Source organism: Nelumbo nucifera, chromosome 3 (assembly GCF_055504915.1).
Source record: "Nelumbo nucifera cultivar China Antique chromosome 3, China Antique-T2T, whole genome shotgun sequence".
NCBI classification, from domain to species: domain Eukaryota; kingdom Viridiplantae; phylum Streptophyta; class Magnoliopsida; order Proteales; family Nelumbonaceae; genus Nelumbo; species Nelumbo nucifera.
Genome location: NC_142651.1, coordinates 17,198,415 through 17,218,308, shown reverse-complemented (window position 1 = coordinate 17,218,308; position 19,894 = coordinate 17,198,415). Strand labels below are relative to the sequence as shown.

Sequence of the window (19,894 nt, the reverse complement as noted above, 5' to 3'; positions counted from 1 at the left end):
GGCTATTTCTAGTGAGGTATTGCACTGCTGTTTCCAGTAGAAAATACCAAACTGAAAACAGCCACGATACCAAATATCTACTTAGTCGGTATTTATGGATGAATTGGATGGGCCTTTTTCAGTGTCTTCCACAAATGAATAAACCTGGGCCAAATATGGGCTAGGCATGTAAAGGCCCGTCATGTCCCAGTTATATTAGCATCCTAAGGTGAATCATGAATCTGAGTTCTGGACGTATAATTGTTTGTAGATTGATGGACCGTAAGTCCAACCTACCACCCCAGAGACCTAGGGTCGGAAATAAAATCTGTGGCCAAGTTTTTTGGCCCAATGGGCCCCCGTTGGTTCAGCCCAATAAACCCCTACAAACCTTTGATATTTGGGAGAAAGATGGTTCGGTTCAGGGTTAGAATTTGTAAGCTTAAAGTACATTTGGGGTAGGTGTTAATTTGGAATTGATGTCAAATCATGGGTGGATACACAGGGAGATTGGATCTGCTCCTCACACGCACATTCTACCATGCAGTAGGAACATCTCCTGTATTTATTAGTTATTATTTATGGGAGATGTTCCCAATGCACGGTGAATGTACTGTGAGGCGCCCACTTGCGAGAAGGTATGGATGCATAAAGTGTAGGTTTTTGACATTTTAAATATTTATAGCTGTTCAGTGGAAATCAGAAATCTGCATTGAACCTGTCCGTACTTATTCATTGATATTTCTCAAACTTCTACGAGCAGGAGATGGACTAATGGGGCCGTGGTGGAAGCCTTGAGAAATCTGAGAAGGCAAATAGGAAAATTTTAACGTCCGTTAAGATTCCGTTCCTTCGACAGAAGAAGGCCTAGGGGAAATTATAACGTCCGTTAAACATCCGTCACCTCCCTCACATCAAACTTGATTTGCTAAACTCGGCGGCGGGAAGGGTGTAGCCTAAAATTGGATTTTATTTTATTTTTAAAGAAAAACCAAAAGCTTAGGAGAAAAGAAAAATGGGATCAAATTGGCACCCGCCAGGATCATCGGTAACGATTTAGTGTAACCGGTCATACTATATAAATAGTCTGATCCTTATTCTTACCGCTTATTGGATATAGTTTGAAAACAATTTTAAGCGCCTTAACAATGGGACCAATCAATTGCCAAAACGACAGGGATCGCAAGGTTTCCGCAACGAGACAGCTCCTGTAGATCATAACCCTCATTCTTTTTTCCTTTACTTTATTAACGGAGAGCTTCGGTTTCCAAGCCAGTTAGCTTCGAATTACGAACCTAAGGTTTGTTCCGAACCTATGTATTGTTTCCCAGTTCGTTGAAAAAATTTCGCATTATTTCGATCACTTTATCTTTGCCCTGGTCTGAAAAACCCCGTTCTCGCAGAGATCGAAAAAGAAGAGGTTCATTTCTTCGTCGACGGAAACCCTAAAAACAGTAAAATCGAAAGAAATTACAAAGGTTGGATTTCGATCGCTATTAGAGGACCTTCAGCAACCAAGTAAGTAAACATCTAGCCATACAGAAACCCTAATTATCTCCATCATATCACCATTTCGCGACCTAGGACGATTGCTCCCTGGGGTTTTGGTTTCTCACTTGGGTGGAATCTATACTTAAGCTCGTGGTGTTTATCTATCTCTTTTCTTGTCTCAATCTTGAATTAGAGTCCGAATTATGTGCGCCCTCTTCGATCCTACCGGAATTGGTTTAGAAGCGACAGAGTCTCAGTACACAGCTACGCGCTTTGAATATTTTGGTTTTGTGCTTTTCCTGTTAGCCTTTTAGGGGTTCTTTAATTTGAAGCCCTTTTGTGAGTAGAGTCTGGATTTGGGTAACGGGAATTGGGTCGTACAGGAGTTCTCTGTACAGGAAATGGACAGATGACGCTTTCTTATGTTCTTGCTCGGGTGAGAGACAGGTAGGGAAGCATTTCGTTGTACTTGATTCTTGCCTTTGTGCCCTATATTTTGGAGAGCAAAAAATTCCTGTTTAATTGTGTACATTTCATCTGTACCCCGCCCCCCCCCCCAAAAAAAAAAAAAAAAAAATCTGTACCCATCAAGCTCACGTTTATTAAGATGCCTTCTATGTGACTTATAGAGTTCATCTTTCTGTATTATTTATATGGATGTTGCCATTTTGATGGGATAAAATGTGAAAAGGGACAACTGTCTGTTAAGATTCTCATTTCCCTCACGGGATTTCTTATTCCTAAAACGTTTGCCTCTCAAATTCTGATAAAACAACCATAGAAAATTAGCTGTTGTTACATAGTTTCATTGATTACTACTTATGGGGATAACCATGTAAATGCTTGACACCACGTTTCCACTTCCCAGTTCTCTAGTACGAATAGTAAACTACAGAAGCAAGCGTAACTAAGTCCATAAATCAATATTTTGTGATGATTTATGGGCTTTGAACTCTGTCAACAAGCCTCAAGCCTGATATTTCAAACTTGAAGAGGTTCCTCTACCACGCGAAGATAAAAGCACTCCCTGAACTTGATATTTTGCAAATTTATTTTTTCCACTAAAACTCCTCAGGGTGCATTTCTGTTTGGGTAGCATGTGGCCAAGCTTTTGCCTTGCTTTGCATGGTTTTGCTCCCATACGCTTCTGTGTGCCAATCTGGCAGTCCATCCTTGCAGGCATGCATTTATATCCTCTTATTTTCATCATTTTATCATGGCAATTTCTGTTTTTTTGGGTTTTATAATCTATGCTTGTAGTTATTTCAAGATGATGACCTCGGTACATGAACAATTGAAAACTCCCTTTGGATATCTAGATTTTCATAACTGTCATCATCACTTTGATCAATGGGGAGGGAAGGAGGTAAAAATAATGATTGAAAAGATAATTACCCATTGCTTCATTTTCATTTTCCATTTTGGCCCCTATTTTCCTTTCCTTTTTCTTTTTACAGCAACATCTTGGATTTGCTAATGTAACTTGAAAACAGTTCTTTTTTTCCTTGTTAAGAGGATTTCTTCACATTGCATGCAGGCTTTATCTTGGAGCTTTTGGTCAGATATAATTCCATGAAGAAGCATGTGCCAACTATCCTTAATGGTAGGTTCACTTTTTTTTCTTTACTGTTTATTAGGAGTTGACAGTTGTTGACATGACCATGATACCTAACCCAGTTGTTGCACAGAAGAAAAGGTGTCTGGCACGGTGACCTTGATACCTATAACCCAGCACATGACCATGTTTATATAGTTCTAGTTGGTATATCACTGAAAAGGCAATCCATAAAAAATGTTATTGAAGCATGAATTAGTACTTATGATTTATCAAACAAAAACAAAATTGAAAGATGTTCAAATAACCTTTGAACCATCAATTTTTCCATCGATTTCTGTCACCAAACAAGCAAAAGAGCTCGCAATAATACAGTATATGATCGTTGTAATTTTTTGCCATCTTGCCATGATATGACCTTGTAGAATATATGCTTGTGTCAAGTAGTATTTGTTTGTTATTGATTATCTGACCTTACTTATCCAGGATGAGGTTTTGAGGATTGGGAGCATGGCACTTGCAATTTACATTAATCCGTATGGAAAAGCAGTAAGCCATAGAGCATATGTTATTGCAGCCTCACCTTTTGCCCTTTGCTAGAATTATGGGAACAAGAAAGGCTTGAACTTCACCTTATCTACCTTTAAGGTAGTTTTATCCTGGCAGAAGTATCAACTGCGAAAATTTGTAATCTGGGTTATCTATGCTTGGAGATGGAATCACAGACAAAGTCCGTAATTTCTTGGAGCAAGATAATTTATCACAGGGACAACATCAATCCCAGGCTGGAAGTGGAAATTGGACAGTTCTGAACAACAATTCACAGGGTGGACACCAGAGGCTGGTTGAGACACCTCCGATTTCAAATTTAAAGAACTTTAACGTACAACAATCAGGTACCACTATACCATTGATATTGGTAATGTCAGTGGTTGTTGTCACATGCTTCATTAGTTTCTCCACTTTTTCTCTTCAGTTCAATATGTTTTTGACAGGCTTTTTAGACTTGTTCAGATTTGCATTATCTGTTAATTTGTTCTCTATCTCACAAAAAAAAAATCCTCTGAACAAATTTCAAAGATTGAAGTGGAGATTCACATATTTCTATGCCCATAGTTTTTTATTGTTTTTGTTTATTTTCATTGCTAATTGCAGATTCTGAGAGTGGAAACATCAAGGAGTCTTTTGGTTTGCCACTCGGCACTAATTTTACACAATTAACTCTTCAGTCTGATCTTTCTAAAAGGCAGCAGTTGAGGCTGAATGGCTTTGTGCATGGACATCAGGGTTTCCATGGAAGGAATCAGAAAAGGTTTCAAGGAGAGGATACAGTGTCAGATCGGCATAGTTTAGCATCAAGAGGCTTATTTACCCTTGAATCACAGGGAGGGAATGCTCCTGAACAAAGTTCTGCTGTAACCAGAAGTTCAGAACGGTTGGAAACTGCTGAAGCTCCTATTAATTTTGATTTTCTCGGTGGTCAACAGCAGCTCATGAGGGGGCAACAACCAGGCGTGCCTCAACCTCGACCGAGGCAGCAGCCTGGTTTTAATGACATACAGTTATGGCAACAGCGTATCATGTTGAAGCAACTGCAAGAACTTCAGAGGCAGCAACAGCTTCAGCATGTTGATGAAGCCAGGCAACAGAATTCCATGAAACAGTCATCTGCTGATCAGTTGCCAGCCCTGATCAATGGAACTCCTGTTCATGATCCCTCTAATTACTCATGGACAAATGAGCTTATGGGGGGTGAATCCAAAGTAGCATCAAGTACACCTCAGATGTTTATGGCTAATAATATTAACATGGTGCAACGCAGTGGATCTCCTTCTCTGCAAGGATTTTCTAATGGACTGATGTTCTCAAATGAGCAAGGTCAGGGTCTACGTTCAATGGGGTTTGTTCCTCAACAGCCTGACCAATCTCTGTATGGAACTCCCATTGCTAGCTCAAGAGGAAATTGTAGTCAATATTCTAATCTCCAAGGTGTCTCTCATGATTCTGCTGATATTTTCACCAAGGCAGGTGGTAACATAGTAGAGAAACCTGGAGTGCAGACATCAGCCTTTAGTAACACTTTTCAGGGTGATGTATTCACAAATCAGGGATGCATGCAGGATGGCAATTCGGTTTCAAAACATGGTTTTCAAGGGAAGAATTTGTTTGGGAATTTTCCAGCTCAAAGTTTGAGTAGTGGAGGCATATCTGGTAACTTCCAGCAGTTGCATTCCCTTCCAAGGAATGCACCAGTGCAGGAATATCAAGCGAGGCATGAGCGAGCCGGTTGGTCAGGAAACTTGCAGGAAAAAGCAACGACACAGGCTGGTCCTTCCCAGGGTTTGGTTCCTCTAGATCCGACAGAAGAGAGGATTTTGTTCAATTCAGATGACAATATCTGGGATGCTTCTTTTGGAAGAACTGGCAACATGGGTACAGTAGGCTTGGGGAATCCAATGGAAGGTCCCGATTTTTTCAATGTTTTTCCTTCTGTTCAAAGTGGAAGCTGGAGTGCCCTTATGCAATCTGCTGTAGCAGAAACTTCTAGCAGTGACACTGGGCTACAGGATGAGTGGAGTGGCTTGAATATCCAAAAGACTGAATTGTCTGCTGGAAATCAGCCGGCATCATTTAATGACAGTGGGAAGCAGCAAAGTTGGGTTGATCACAACTTACAGGCTGCATCTTTAACTTCAAGACCATTTCCATTGTTTAATGATGCCAATATGAGCCCCTCTAGCCATCATGTTTCTGTTTTTCAGCAGTCAAGCATCAAATTTCCATTTGAACAGATCGAGAGGGTACAACCTGATTCCTCTCGTGATTCAATTCAGCAGACTCCAAAAGAAGGCTGCAAGTGGTTAGATCGGAGCCCTCAACAAAAGCCACTTGCTGATGGTAATCATCAAGTTCAACCACCTATACATTTGGAAAATTCCTCAGAGGGTTCTTGGGCTGGCCAGATTTATGAGCAGTCTGGGGCTGCTATACATTCTGCAGAGGCAGAATTAAATGTTCAGAACATTCAGGGGTCTTGGAGCCATCAGCAGAGCATGCCATCATATAATATTGGTGGTCACGAATCATTATCAACCAGTGGAGATGCTACATTAAAAATCCGAGAGAATGAAAACACTGCACAACATTCACAGGGCAATGACAATAAGAGAACAATGCAACCCCAAAGGGATAATAGTAGTGGCATGTGGAAGGCTGATGGGAATCACACAGGGATTCATTTTCCTAATTTGACTGGCGGACATGAGCATGCAAAATCTGGAGCAGGTATATCACAGATCAACAGAGAAGATTCTCATGCGAACAATTTTATTGCTTTACCAAATTCAGCTGCTGCAAAAAGCAACCAGGAAGTCAATCAACATGCCTCCAATAGCCATCAGTTTGATTATGGGAAGCATATTGTTGATTATTCTCCAAGATATAAAGGAAATGAGACTGGAGGAAACTACCAGCCACCACCTAACAAGATTCCTCGAGTTTCAGAACCATTGATGAATGTCTCTGACAAGGCCTCAGTTGAAACATATGAAAAGAAGCAAGAAAACTGCTACCAGAGAGATATATCTAATGATGGTTATACCTCTAACCAAGCCCAACAAACTGCTATGGGAGGTACTGCCAGAGAAAATTTGTGGTTAAGTTCAAGTGATTCTCATGCTTCAGTTGCGGTGAACCAAAAGTCATCTGGTCAGGTTGGTCGGAAAGTACCTGCCCGCAGGTTTCAGTATCATCCTATGGGAAATTTGGGGATGAATGTGGAACCTACTGACACCATGAAGCAAATCACACATTCACAAGTGCTGTCCCAGCAGGTAACTCGAGGACTGAAAAGCCATGAGCAAGGATATTTTGGGCAGTCAAAGTTTGTTGGTCATATTTCTAACAATGCCGCAGATAGGGAAAGGGTAAGCGGTGGACTTCCGAACTGATAATCAGGAATAATTCTGGTAATTATGTTTTCTCAAGTTTTCTAATTTGGCTATCATATCTTAATGGTCTTTGATTTGTAGGGGCAGCTACATGGTTTTCAAGGAAACATGAAAAGGCCAGACGATGTACCTTCTAGAGTAATTCTTCCTGGCTATGCAGCTAATGCATCTTCATCTTTTGATAGATTAACTGGATTTTACTCTCCAAACAGGACTGCTCAGACAAGGTAGATGACATTTGAGATTTGGCCACTGTTTCTTGTTTGACTTTAAAGCTTATGAGCCGTTATCCTTGTACATAATAAGTGCTGTTTTCTTCGGTGAATCTACATTATGGTTATTTGTTTCCAACTTAGCAAGTGTATCATGTAATGATTAAACTAAACTTAGCAGTCGATTTTGTTCAATTTATGAGTGGATTTAGATGAGTTGTTAGTAATTTGTTATTGTTTTGTATGTTAATCCTTTTTTTCCTTTCTTATCTTCAATTATTTTTCTTTGATACATTTTGTGCCATCATCTTGCAATTATCACACACCATAACCTGTAAACTTTTAATTGATTTCGGCAATTGCAGCCAAAATATGCTTGAACTTCTTCACAAGGTAGACCAATCAAGGGAGCACAACACCAAGATGCAATTTGATTCTTCTGATCGTGATCCATCATCTGAGATGCCTGATGCAGAAGCTTCTGATGGATCTATTTCTCATGTTCAGCCCAATCAATCTTCTACTTCTCAAGGGTTCGGTTTACGGTTGGCTCCACCATCTCAACGACTACCTGTATCAAACCATGCTTTCTCTCCTCAGAATTCCTCACAAACAGATAATGATCTTAATTCAAGGCATGGAGATGCTGAGGCTGGAGAGAAGGGCCAGGCACGGATGGATCCTGGTAGTTCTGTGCAATCTTTGCCTCAAGAAATGAATCAGAGGGAACATTGGGATAATAAATCTGGTGTTTCAGGTCAAGTTGGCAATGAAACCTCAAATTTTAATATGCAGAGGAACTCATCTAAAGCCTTTACATCTTTGCCATATCCTAGAAGTCATCTTCAAAATCAGCTAATGTCTGGTGCAAGTGGAGAAGTGATCAAAGATCAATCTGTCAATGTTTCTTTGGGTAGACTTGCTTCACGTTTTATGCAGACAGATGACTCTCTTGATGGAACTGTATCTGATCGATCTACTCAATCATCATTGCCTGGTGCAGGTGGCAGGATGCCACCTTTTAACCTTGCCTCTCCTGCAGATGCATCCCAACAAATCAGTACCAACTCCTTTCAGAGAGTTTCAGGACAACAGATTCCATTTCCAGAGGCTAAGTCCGTCTCTCAGCCTTCTATCACACCTGGCATGTCTCAACATGAGTCATACCCAACAATGTTGCATAATGTATGGAACCAGCAACCTTCTTCTGGTGGTCAACCTCACAAAGTTTCTCCTAATTTTTTTCCGCCTGTCAACTCTTCAAATAATAATCTTGAGAAGTCTTCATGGACTCCACAAAAACTGGGTGAGCAAGATACCAAGAGAGGAGGGTATGGTTCCTCTGAATTTGGTATATGTTCTAATTCTCAACGCTTTTCTCATGGTGAAGATCAACCAAGGAAAGAAAGCTCCTGGCAACAAGTAACTTCTGATAAGGTTGGACTGGTTCAACAAACAACAGCTTCATCTCAAGGGCAAGAGTCCAAGGTTCAGCAATTCATGGATGCAAATCATCTTCCTTCTGGATCATTGTTGTCTCAGCCACACCAGCAAGACATTGATAGGGGAAGGAATGGGAAGGCTCCAGTATTAATCCCCCAAGCAGAGCATGGACCTCTTCAAAACCCTGCTGCTTCCAACAGAGAAATTGAAGCTTTTGGTCGTTCTCTCAAACCCTCACATGTTTTACACCAAAACTACTCCTTACTGCACCAAGTACAAGCCATGAAGGGTGTGGAGACTGACCCAGTTAAGAGAGGTATGAAGATATTTAAGCCCACAAATTATGGTCCAGACACTCAACATGCAGCAGCTTCTAAGGCAGGGCAGCAATTATTGTATGGATACAATCCGATGGTCAGAGATGCTATAGATAAGGAACTTAATGCAACCTCTACCAAAATGCTTAGTTTTTCGTCAGAGGCAAGAGAAGATCAGAATGCAAATGCAAATTCCCAACGTGTATCTTCTCAGGATATGGTTGCATTTGGTAGAAATGATTCTCAAAACCATTCTAGCCATCTCAGTATAGCATCTTCAAGAACAGAACATCCTCAGATTAGCCCGCAGATGGCACCCTCCTGGTTTGAGCAATATGGAACCTTCAAAAATGGGCAGATGCTGCCAATGTATGATGCACGAAGGACTGCAAAGAGTGCTGCCCAGCAGTTCTTCTTTGGAAAGCCTTCTGAAGGTTTTCCTGTGCATGCTTCAATAGAGCAAGCAAATGCTGTTGATTCTGGTCAGGTTGGTAGCATCTGGCAGAGTACAAGCACTACCTTAGTTGCAAGTGAGCACTTGTCTCCCTCTCATTCTTTGCCAGCAGATGTCAGTGAACAAACTCTGGCTGTTGTGAGGCCAAAGAAGCGTAAGAGTGTAACATCGGAGCTCCTATCCTGGCATAAAGAAGTTACCCAAGGTTCCCAAAGGATTCAAAATATCAGGTGATTGTCATGATAAGAACTTTATCTAAGTAATAATTTTTATGACTATTTAAAACATTCCGATTTATGATTAGAAGTATTATTCATTAATAAAGATTTCTGTTATCGATAAAAAAAAAATTTCTGATTTATAAGTTTATCCTTAGGGGCCTGGATTGGAGTTTTGATTTCACTTGATATTTATACCTTAATACACATTTTGTTTAATTGCTGACAGCATATCTGAACTAGATTGGGCACAAGCTACTAATCGGCTGATTGAGAAGGTGTGTTTAAGTTCAATGGTTAACACTGGATTTTTTTTAAGGTTTTCTTTAATATAATTCCTCAATATGTTGTGTTTCTAATGGCAGATGGAAGATGAAGCTGAAATGATGGAAGATGGACAAACAGTGGTTCGACCAAGGAGAAGACTTATATTGACAACACAGTTAATGCAACAACTTCTTCGCCCTGCACCAGCAGCAATGCTCTCTGCAGATGCCACTTCAAACTACGAGAATGTCACATACTATGTTGCTAGGTTGGCACTAGGGGATGCATGCAGCCTGATCACTTGCTCTGCAAGTGGTGATTCACATGCGCCTGTTGACAGTACGGACATGTGAGAACTTCTTGTTCGTCCCAAATAATGAATATGAAATACCATTTGTGATGGTACATTTTAATCAGAATGTTAGATGCAAATGTCTGCTATTGATGCGTGCTATATTTTCCTTTAGTATATGCATATTCATGTATATGATTTTAGTTGGAGGAAAAGTTGGCTTCTGAATATTGTTTTGCTATTCACATTTTATCCAGGACATCTGAAAAGGTTAAAAGTTCTGAGCGAATTGGTGGCCAGTATCTCTTTAAAGCTATGGAAGGCTTTGTCAACAAAGCTAGGAAACTGGAAAATGACTTTTTGAGGTTAATACCAAATTCCACAGTTTTGTTTTATGAAAATTTCTTTTTCTTGCTGGCAATCATTTAATTATTCTGCAAGTCAGAATGTCAGAGATGCCTTAGGCACTTCTCAATGATGCCACCGTCTGTCATTTATTTTCATATTTGTAGTTTACAACATTACATCATGTTCCACATTCTTTTTTTGTAGTCTTGTTGAGGTTTGATGTCATTGATGTTCATAGTTTGTTATGGTTCCCAGTGCTTGTTATTCTCATTTACATTGGCAGATGCCCTATTTATGGATTTATTCTTAAGCCTCATATTTCTATTTATAACAATTGCAAGTGAATGAACTAGCAACCTTCTATTTTTGTTTGATACTAACCTGTGAATTGTCAATTTGACACCAAATAGTTGACAGCAAAGTTCTATTTGTTTAAATTTAAGATATTGAATCAGTGTCATATGTAAGTTGATATAGTCTGCAAATATACAATATGGTAATGGTATAGAAAATTTTCATTATACTCTTTTGTTTTGCAAACATAAAGACGGAGGTCTGGATAGGCTGAGATTGTGTGTTGAAAACTTACGGCCTTTGTTTCTTAAACACTTTGGCGTCCCTATGCTTGTGGCAACTCCATGCCAGCTATACCAATTGGAACAAGGCCTAAATGGGGAGTTCTGATAATGTTCATGGAAACGCCATTCAGAAAAAAATTCCTTTCTTCTTGTTTGGAATCATAACAATTTACTTGGTATAGTTGCTGTTTTGGTCACTTCTGCTGCTGGAGGTTCATTTGCTATTGCTCAAAAATATTTTATCATGACTTTCATGGAGTCTAACTTGTAATGTAGAGTTTAATCATTATTATTTGGTTCGGCGATCAGCTAGAATCCAAGTGAGGAAGACATCTGATTCCTAATGGCCAATGTCTTGGTCAAGCAAGGTGTGAACAGGCAGCATATGCTCTGGGAATTAACATGTTATTTGAGGCCTGCAATTGTAATAGAGTTAGATAGCAAATGCTAGCCTAACACAAAAGGGTTTCCTGCTTGTAATGTTTGTACACATTCTATTCTTTTTTTTCAAATAATTAGAGTTGTACGGTTACTCAGAAAAAAAGGTTATAGCCAGATTAAGAATTATGAGGTATTGCCATGGCCATCCACATCAAGCTGTATGAGGGTGAACTTTATCGGGCTTGTTTTGCTTCTCACAACTTCATATCCTAATGAGCTATGCCAGATGCATTTGGGAATCCAATAGATTCTTGTTTTTTAGAGGCAAGAAGTATGGCTTATAAAGTGTGTTGGATTGAGTTCTCAAGTTGTTGGGATGCTTTTTCTACTGGTTGCTTTTAAATGATACTCTTGATCCAAGGTATATTTAATATGCTAGCAGCTGATGATAAGATGTTCCTATTAATAAGGTTCAAAATCATCAAACTTCATAAGTTACTGAATTCTTTGTGTAGAAAGATGCTTACATGATTGAGAAAAGTTTCATGTTGCTGATCTAAAAGCTATTGAATTTGCATCCCCGCTTTTTGTTCAACATATGGTTCGTGCAGTTGTTAAAGCCTAATGGTTGAAGAACCTCCACTGCTGATAAAAAGGATGGGGAATGAACCATTACTGGATTAATTGACTGTCTATTGTTGGATGCGTAATTAAATCATTTTGTTAGTTGGGAGTGTCTTCTTAACTCTTTAAGGCTGGACCTTTGGGTGTCTCTAAGGACATTATAACATTTTATGCACATAAAGCCATGTAATTCTTCCCATGAGCTCCTATTCTGGCTTTTAAATTTATCAGAATGAGTCTGTACTTTTGTTCAAGGTATTTGGACCTTAAATGTACCTTCTATTTGCTAAAGAAGGATTTGGACCTGTTTTTCAAGTCAACTTTATCAGTTGTTGGGTGCCTATCCAAGGGGACTGAAAAAATGATGTGTTTAGATGCCTGTGTTTGATATTATTGGAGTTTTGGTTTAGTCTCTTCCTACCAAGATCAAACACTGGTTGGATGTAAGAAGCCATTTCATGCGAAACTAAGGTTCTAATTATTGTCACGATGAGCATTTGTGGGTTTATTGTTCAGCAGATTTTTTTGATAAATATTGCTCGGTAGAAAATTGCAACTTTCAGTTTCTTTTTGGCTTCAAGTTCTTGCATTCATTAAGCACAGTTGATTTCCAGAGTTGTTCAGATTATTTGCAGAAACAAATATGACATCACGAGAAAGGTATATCGGGCCATCAATTTTGTTGGGAGAAAGTAGTGCATTTATGAAATCCCATGAAAATAGGCATTGGGACAAGAGAAGGTTGAGTAAGATGCAAATGGAGAACTTTAAAGGGTTGCAGCAGGAAAATCTTATTCCTCCTATTTTTATATGGCAATTTATATTATAATAGACATTTTCCAAAGGAATCAGGTTGTATCAATTGTGGACATCCATTTATGCTGGTTCAGGGTATTAGCATTTTTGTTTTTTTTTTTGTGTATGAGTGGCTCCATGGAAGTGAGAACCCATTAGAGACTGGAACCTAAAGCTTGATCATGGCAGTTATTGTTTTCATCTGTTATTGGTTAAGCAGATATTGGTGGATTTTTTAGAATTAAAAGGTGAAGTTGGTTCTCCTAAATCTGGCACTGGCATTCCCATAAGGTGGAGGCTGTTGTTCTCTCAGATTGTCTAAGAGATTATTGACCAGGTTTGCTTGATAGCTGGACCTAACATAAAATTGTGCCTGGCTTGAGCTCATGTTGTCCACATACATGATGCCTAGTACATGGGTATTACAACAAGCTGCTTTTTTATCTTTTTGAAAATCTGAGCCCTTGGAAGCTAGCAAAGAATGCCAGATGCATCTAGACCTCTGTTGTCAATGTGTCATGGGATATCTCATTATCTCTCTCTAGGTTTATAAGATCTCTTCCTCATAGATGAAAAGGGGGGTCTAGATTATAAAATTTTCACTTTTTTTTTTGTTATTTATGGACAATGATATGGTTTTTACTCAATGACATGGTGGCTGATAATCTCAATGATAGATGTATTGAAGTGGTGCTATGTATTTGATGAAATTTGTACTTTGTATGGCAACTTGAAAAGTTAAAGTTGTTCTTATTCTTCATTTATTTTGTTACTCATTATTTTTTTTACTCACTACTACTGGCTTTCCTCGTAGATTGTTTTGAACAGTAACTCTAAGAAGAACTTATGGATTGAAGATCATCTCTCTTACATGTATGCAAAGATTAAAATATTGATATGCCCAATACTCAAAGTTGGTTATTGGTGCATATCGATATCACCGATGCTCCACTTGTTTTCATTTATTTTATAGTCATTAGAGGGATGGGAGTAGGCTTTGGAATGTTTTAAAGCTTTTAAAATATGTGTATTGGTTTATCTATGTAAACTGATACAAGGCATATCATATCGATATTTTAATCCTTGCATGTATGTGCGATTGCACATGTGTTTGATTGTGGTTAGAAATTAACATATCACCCTAACCTGGCACCTTTTTCATTCAATTTCTGCTTAAAATCCCTGTTTAAAACACCTGTCTTTAATTTCTCTGGATTTCGAAATTGAGCAGCCATCAAAATTCAGATTAATATAGTGGGTAATTTGTCTGTTGCATGAAACTATGGATGCATATTACCCACCCCTAATAAAGTCTTCCACTGAGAATGAACTCGTTCTTGGTGTGTATCTAATTGGCAACCCTTGCTAAAATGATACTAATCAATATCTCTGCCCTTGTGTACTCCTTTTTGGGAGACTTGTAGGTTCCTTTGTACGACCACATCGTCCATAAAACATTTGCCATTTCCTCCCTATGTTTGGCTGTCATAAGAATCAGGCAGTAGACCTACCTTTGGTATATTTGCATTTTTGTTTCTTTTCACCAGCCGCTAAAGGGGGAGGGATCCTTGATAATGCACAAGAATAGCAACCCTTTGGAGTGTTCAGGATGTATAGAATTGTAAGAATTCTTTGTGATACAAACCAAGAGGTTCAAATATTTCATAACAATTGTGAAGGGTAAACTGATTCCTAACAAGGAAGAATTCAGAGTGGTCTCAGTGGACTCATTGGAACCTGGCAATTGATAGGTAGTTATGCTTAAAAAAGCATCTAATGAATGGGAACCACCAGCAAATGATAGGGTCAAATTGAATTTTGACCAATTCTCTATTTGTAATCTGGGGTTCTATGGTATAAACAGTTTTTCTAAAGGGGATTTATAGGGGAATTTTTACTGGTGTCTATTCAGGAACAATTGGTGATGGGCATTCATTAAAGACGTAGCTTATCTCACTATTTGAAGGCTTACATTTGGTTTTTCCTTTGGTATAAATTCTTAGTGAAAGGTGACCCCTGGGTAGTTGTGAGGTGGATGCTACCACAATCTGATAGCTCTAGAGCCTTTGGCACTTCATATAAGAGAATTGCTCGCATCAGGTGTAGGTGGATCCTTCAGAGATCATAGGGGTGTATCTCTCTACTATATTTCAGAAATCTGGTCGTAAAGGGAGATTCATCCACAATTAATTTGATGGATGACGAAGAGCCCTGGCAATTAAATCAGAGAAGCCAAGTTTGATGAGGTTGCCAGGGACATGCTCTTTTAAGATTGAACAGCTTGTTTAGAACATTGGAATGCTTCCTAGGTCTGGAAACCTTTTGGCTGATAGCCCTATTAGAAGAATGGGTGTAGAGAACACCTTTATTATGAGAAACATGCAATTCAGGCTGGCTTGTTTCATCTTTTCAGACTAGTATTGATTTATTTGTTTTTTATTTTTACTGTGTTGTGCATGCCTTTTTATTCCCCTCTTCCATCTTAATAATGATATTGAATATGCACTTGTTTGTCTTTCATTCTATTCCAGAAATAAATGTCTCTTTTTTTTTATCAGCCAGAAATAAATAAATGTCTCTTTGCTCACGTTTCTAATATACAAATGAGAAAAGGCAATATCACATAATCTTTAGACTTGTGGATGTAGGTTGTGAAGGAGAAAAATCCTTCTAGGGTATATGTTGTGTGTAAAGAAGAAAAAGTTTCAATCTAATATAGGGGAAATAGAAGGGTTTCATATCTGAAATATTAAAGAAAGAATGGTGAAAATAGAAAAATAAACTCCATGAACACCAGTTTGTTGACATCACATAAGCTTTTTTATATTGGCAACTGGTAAAATTCTATTGATGATAGTGAAATATGTAAATAGGGCCATATAAGCACTACATTCCTTAAGATTACAAACAGAGTCAACTGCTACCTGCTCTCCCCAAACCCAGATATCACTGTCGGTACCAAAACCATATTTCCTCAAAAAGACAATCACTCGAACTAGTCTCTCTTCTCCCTCCATATTGAACTAGAGAGTCAGCAAGAGATTGAGAGAGTTAAGATTGGGGGATCCAACTAAAATCTGTTTCCATCTCATTAGCCAAATGTCTTGTTTCCCTAATATGGTAGTATGAACTTTTATTAATAAGGAATTAGATAATCAGAATTACAAAGGAGTAAGCTAAATAGTCTTTACTCCCAACTACCCAAGGTACATTCTGACCATGAAGCAATTACAATTACAAATTACAAAACAGCCCAGAACATAGTATTCCTGTTTACCCATTGTTTAGCTAAACCATCTGCCAATGCATTTGCAATTCTCTTTATCCATGTACAATGAATTTCCTCTTTTCATTGATGTATCTCCAGAGCATAGAACTGTCCTCTGTTAGCCAATTCACCACAATTTCAGAATCACCTTCTATAATCAGCTTTTTAATATTCAATTCTTTGGCCCTTTGTATCTCTTCAATAGCTCCTATAATCTCAGCCCTCAAAGAGTCTCCTACCCCAATCGGACCAGAGTACATAGCCAACAAATTTCCTGCTTCATCCCTTATTACTCCCCCTATTCCAGAAGGCCCTGGATTGCCTATGCTGCTACCATCGAAATTCAGTTTGGTGAACCCATGAGGTGGAGGTGTCCAGCAAATGTTTATGTTCTTTGGTCCTTCACATTACGCCTTCAGGCTTCAACCATCCAGGTGTCGGCCTTAAAGCACCCCCTGGAATTCTGCCCATATTGGCAAGGTTCAAAATATCAATACAGTCCGATATGCCAGATGAGGCGTATCTGCCTGTATCGAAGCTAGCTTTTTTTTTCAGTTTTTTTTTTCTTTGAGACTGGTTCAGGGGGGTTGGTTTTAAGGCCTGTCTACCCCCTGAAATAGGTGGGACCCCGAAACACTACGTATTGGTAACCATTAAGCTTTATTGATTATGGGATAAAAATGGTTTACATACAATACATGCCAAGAATCCCTCAGTATTAGGCTAGCTTGCATCTTCTTGTTAAGATGATATATAATGGGATAACTACCTATTCGGGTAATAGGATATTTTAGAAAAGTTGAACTTTGAAAATCCTGTAGTTAGGAATAGAAGAAAATAGATGCAATTCAATTTCTGGAATGAACAGAGTTGAATGGCATTTCAGGAAGGACAAGAGGATTTTCACCATGAAGTTGAGGTATCGGTATGCCATGAATAAAAGCATTAACTTGGAAGAAGCTTCACTTAAATTTCAACTGTGGAAAGTATCAGTTTTGAGTACTAAAAAAATTGCATCAATTTTGAGCCCTTATTGATAATAAGAGCTGTGGTGGTTGGCCATACTTACAAGATAGCTTTGACCGTAAACGGTTCCATTTTTTTTGTTTTCCACAAATTTTCATGCAGTCATTATTTAACTTGGAGTCTAGGACAAGTTTCTCATGCTATCAGGGTTGCACGTTGCACCTTTAGAAGCTTCTTTATTGATGATCTAGTGACAGGATGGACTGGCATGGATTCTTCATCTGTCAGTTGCTCCCTGATACTAAAGGGTTGTTTTTTTCCCATCCTTGGAGCTTGAGTTTAACCTTGATTGTCCTGTAGGGATTTCGGGGGGAGGGTGTTCTTATTGGGTGTATTCTATAAGTAATGGGAACTCCGAACTCCATAGGAGTAGAGTTTCTGTTATTGCTTTAGCACCTGTGATTGATGTATGATGTATTCCTTGGAATATAAAAAAACTCTCTAGCTGGGGTGTGGAGCAAGATTCCCATGTGATTACAGGGTGAATGATAGAGGTGGTGGGGGCTCTTTGGTGCTGCAATATCATGTTAGGGAGACTGATTTTCGATTGCTATAGTTAAAATCATATGCTTCTGGATAAAAATCTCATTTTGATAGCTTAGTCGAAGGTAGAACTTATAGAGTGCTCTTTTGGGGGTTCAGCTCTCTTGATTAGCTCTGTATGAACCATAGGGGTTTTAGTGTTGTACCTTTCCTTGTATGTTTTGATATTGCCCAGAAAATTTTGATGGCCTTGTTCTCAATTTCCATTCTTGCTCTCAGCTTTTGCATTATTACAAGTTTTCCTTTTACCAATAACAAACCTTGGTCCTTGAGGTAGATGAAGTGGACTTAAACAACTTTTAACAATAAAAATGCTTACAAGCATAAAAGTAATGCTCCATGTGGAGCGATTAATTGCTTGATCAATCTGTATTGATGGCCTTGTTCTCAACAAGTTTGTGATTTTATTTGATAATTCTACTTCTGCCCAAAAAAAGGGTTTGAAGGCTAACTCCCATTTCTCCTAGCTCTCTCAAGGGAGCCTTATTAGCTTGATTTTGATGTGCATGGAGCGAGTTCAATATGAACTATATATTTGTATAAGAACCTCCTGGATAAGCTATAGCACAAAAGTAGAAACAATCATCTGATTCTAAGCGCCCTACTTTTTTTTTTGGTATGATAGAAGTCTCTTGTCAAAGAATATCAAATGGTTAATGTCTTAGACCTGGCTTACTGATTGATAGACCACTAGTGTGCCTAAATTACCTTTTGCACTTCGTTTTTATTCATGCACCCATGGAGACTTGTAACTAGAAATAGTGAAAGGTAATTATGGTTTTTATATAATATTTTTAATGCTTTCTTTGTGATTATGCAGATTGGACAAGAGAGCTTCAATCTTAGATCTGAGAGTGGATTGCCAAGATCTAGAAAGGTTTTCTGTCATCAATCGATTTGCCAAGTTCCATGGGCGGGGCCATGCAGACGGGGCCGAGACCTCATCGTCCTCTGATACATCTGCAACTGCACAGAAAGCCTTTCCCCAAAGATATGTTACTGCTCACCCATTGCCTAGAAATCTTCCAGAGGGGGTACAATGTCTATCACTTTAATAATTGATCAATTGATTGCCTCCACCCCTGCATGCACTTGTGGCCTCTTTCTTCTCTCTTACATGATGGCATATCCACGGAAACGAAGGTGACAAGAATGAAAGAGGAAATGCAGGACAAAAGGAATGGGTTTTTGATCGGCTCCTTCGGAGTGACCGAGGCTTTCTGATCTTTATAACCATAGAGGCCATTGGTATCATTTTTGAGATGAAAACATAAATTCTTGTATATTGCCATGAAAATTAGACTTGGGGTTGGCCATCGTTTTCCAAAAGAGCCAAGTGGGAAGAACGGCTGCTCCATTTATTTCTCCACAGAAATCATGGTGATTGGTTCGATTTTCAGATCAAATATTTACATTTCTGGGAAGAGGGTGATTCAATTTCAGTCAAAAATGTTGCTTTCCCTGGGCAAGAGACCGGGGGCGGGAGGAGGAGCTATGGGATTTAAGGGGTTTGGATCTTCTTCAGGACTGATCTCCCCCGTCCGATTGAACTGCAGGAAATTCATCCGGAAGCTGTGATCAATCAACTAAACGCAGCGTTGGTTAGACTAGTTATAAGCCCAGTTATCTCTTCTATTTTCTCCCTTTGGCTACTTTCACGGGAATCCATCCCACTAACATGTGCGTGATGCTTATTATTATGTACAAAAAAGGGACCACGGTAGAAATGGGTCGATCACGTGTAATTGACCATTCATATTTATTTGGCTGAAAGTGATCTGAAACGGATAGAAGCTTCCGTGATCTTTTTTTTTTTTGGTTCTCTCTGGAAAAGTACGGAGTCTTCATTTTTTTTTCCTTTTTTGGGCCTTCTCTCTCTTCTCTAAAGTGACTAGTAAGGAGTAAGGACAAGTATCTTTTATTGTACCAGGATTGACTCCCGATATTAGTGGGGGAGTTGTCGAATGGGATTTGATTCGTATCGTATCTTTTTTTTTTCTTCTTTCTTTTTCTTTGCTGATTCAAGGAATAATAACAATGTCAGTGTCTGAGCCTCTCATGTCAACTCAATCATGTTTGGAATGTAATGTATTATAAAAGAGGTACTCTATCACCTGAAAGTGACGTACGACAATTAAGAAAAAACGGAAAAG

At 38.9% G+C, this 19,894-nt stretch overlaps 1 protein-coding gene across 8 annotated transcripts; it reads left to right on the top strand.

Annotated features, from left to right (window-relative positions):
* The first annotated feature begins 1,325 nt into the window (after positions 1-1,325).
* Positions 1,326-19,727, top strand: LOC104598940 (uncharacterized). 8 transcript variants are annotated; one of them, XM_088900730.1, is made up of 11 exons: positions 1,378-1,497; positions 1,664-1,917; positions 3,008-3,073; positions 3,512-3,921; positions 4,181-6,951; positions 7,057-7,202; positions 7,553-9,631; positions 9,849-9,897; positions 9,982-10,235; positions 10,436-10,543; positions 18,562-19,727. In XM_088900730.1, exons 4-11 carry the CDS (start codon positions 3,729-3,731, stop codon positions 18,794-18,796), a joined length of 5,835 nt encoding a protein of 1,944 aa, XP_088756856.1. In that variant the 5' UTR covers positions 1,378-1,497; positions 1,664-1,917; positions 3,008-3,073; positions 3,512-3,728; the 3' UTR covers positions 18,797-19,727. The 8 variants fall into 8 exon arrangements, 7 of the variants coding, with proteins under 7 accessions (XP_010259549.1, XP_010259566.1, XP_088756858.1 ...); XM_088900731.1 differs by having other exon boundaries at positions 1,379-1,497; positions 9,985-10,235; XM_010261247.3 differs by lacking the exon at positions 1,664-1,917 and having other exon boundaries at positions 1,326-1,497; positions 9,985-10,235.
* The last annotated feature ends 167 nt before the right edge of the window (positions 19,728-19,894 follow it).

What these genes read in the sequence shown, in the direction of transcription:
- LOC104598940 (XM_088900729.1), top strand. Translation starts at nt 3,729, where the DNA reads ATGCTTGGAGATGGAATCACAGACAAAGTCCGTAATTTCTTGGAGCAA. An exon ending in ATGCCGCAGATAGGGAAAGG is followed by an intron (nt 6,952 to 7,056) that starts GTAAGCGGTGGA and finishes TTTGATTTGTAG; the next exon opens with GGGCAGCTACATGGTTTTCA. An exon ending in CCTGTTGACAGTACGGACAT is followed by an intron (nt 10,236 to 10,435) that starts GTGAGAACTTCT and finishes CATTTTATCCAG; the next exon opens with GACATCTGAAAAGGTTAAAA.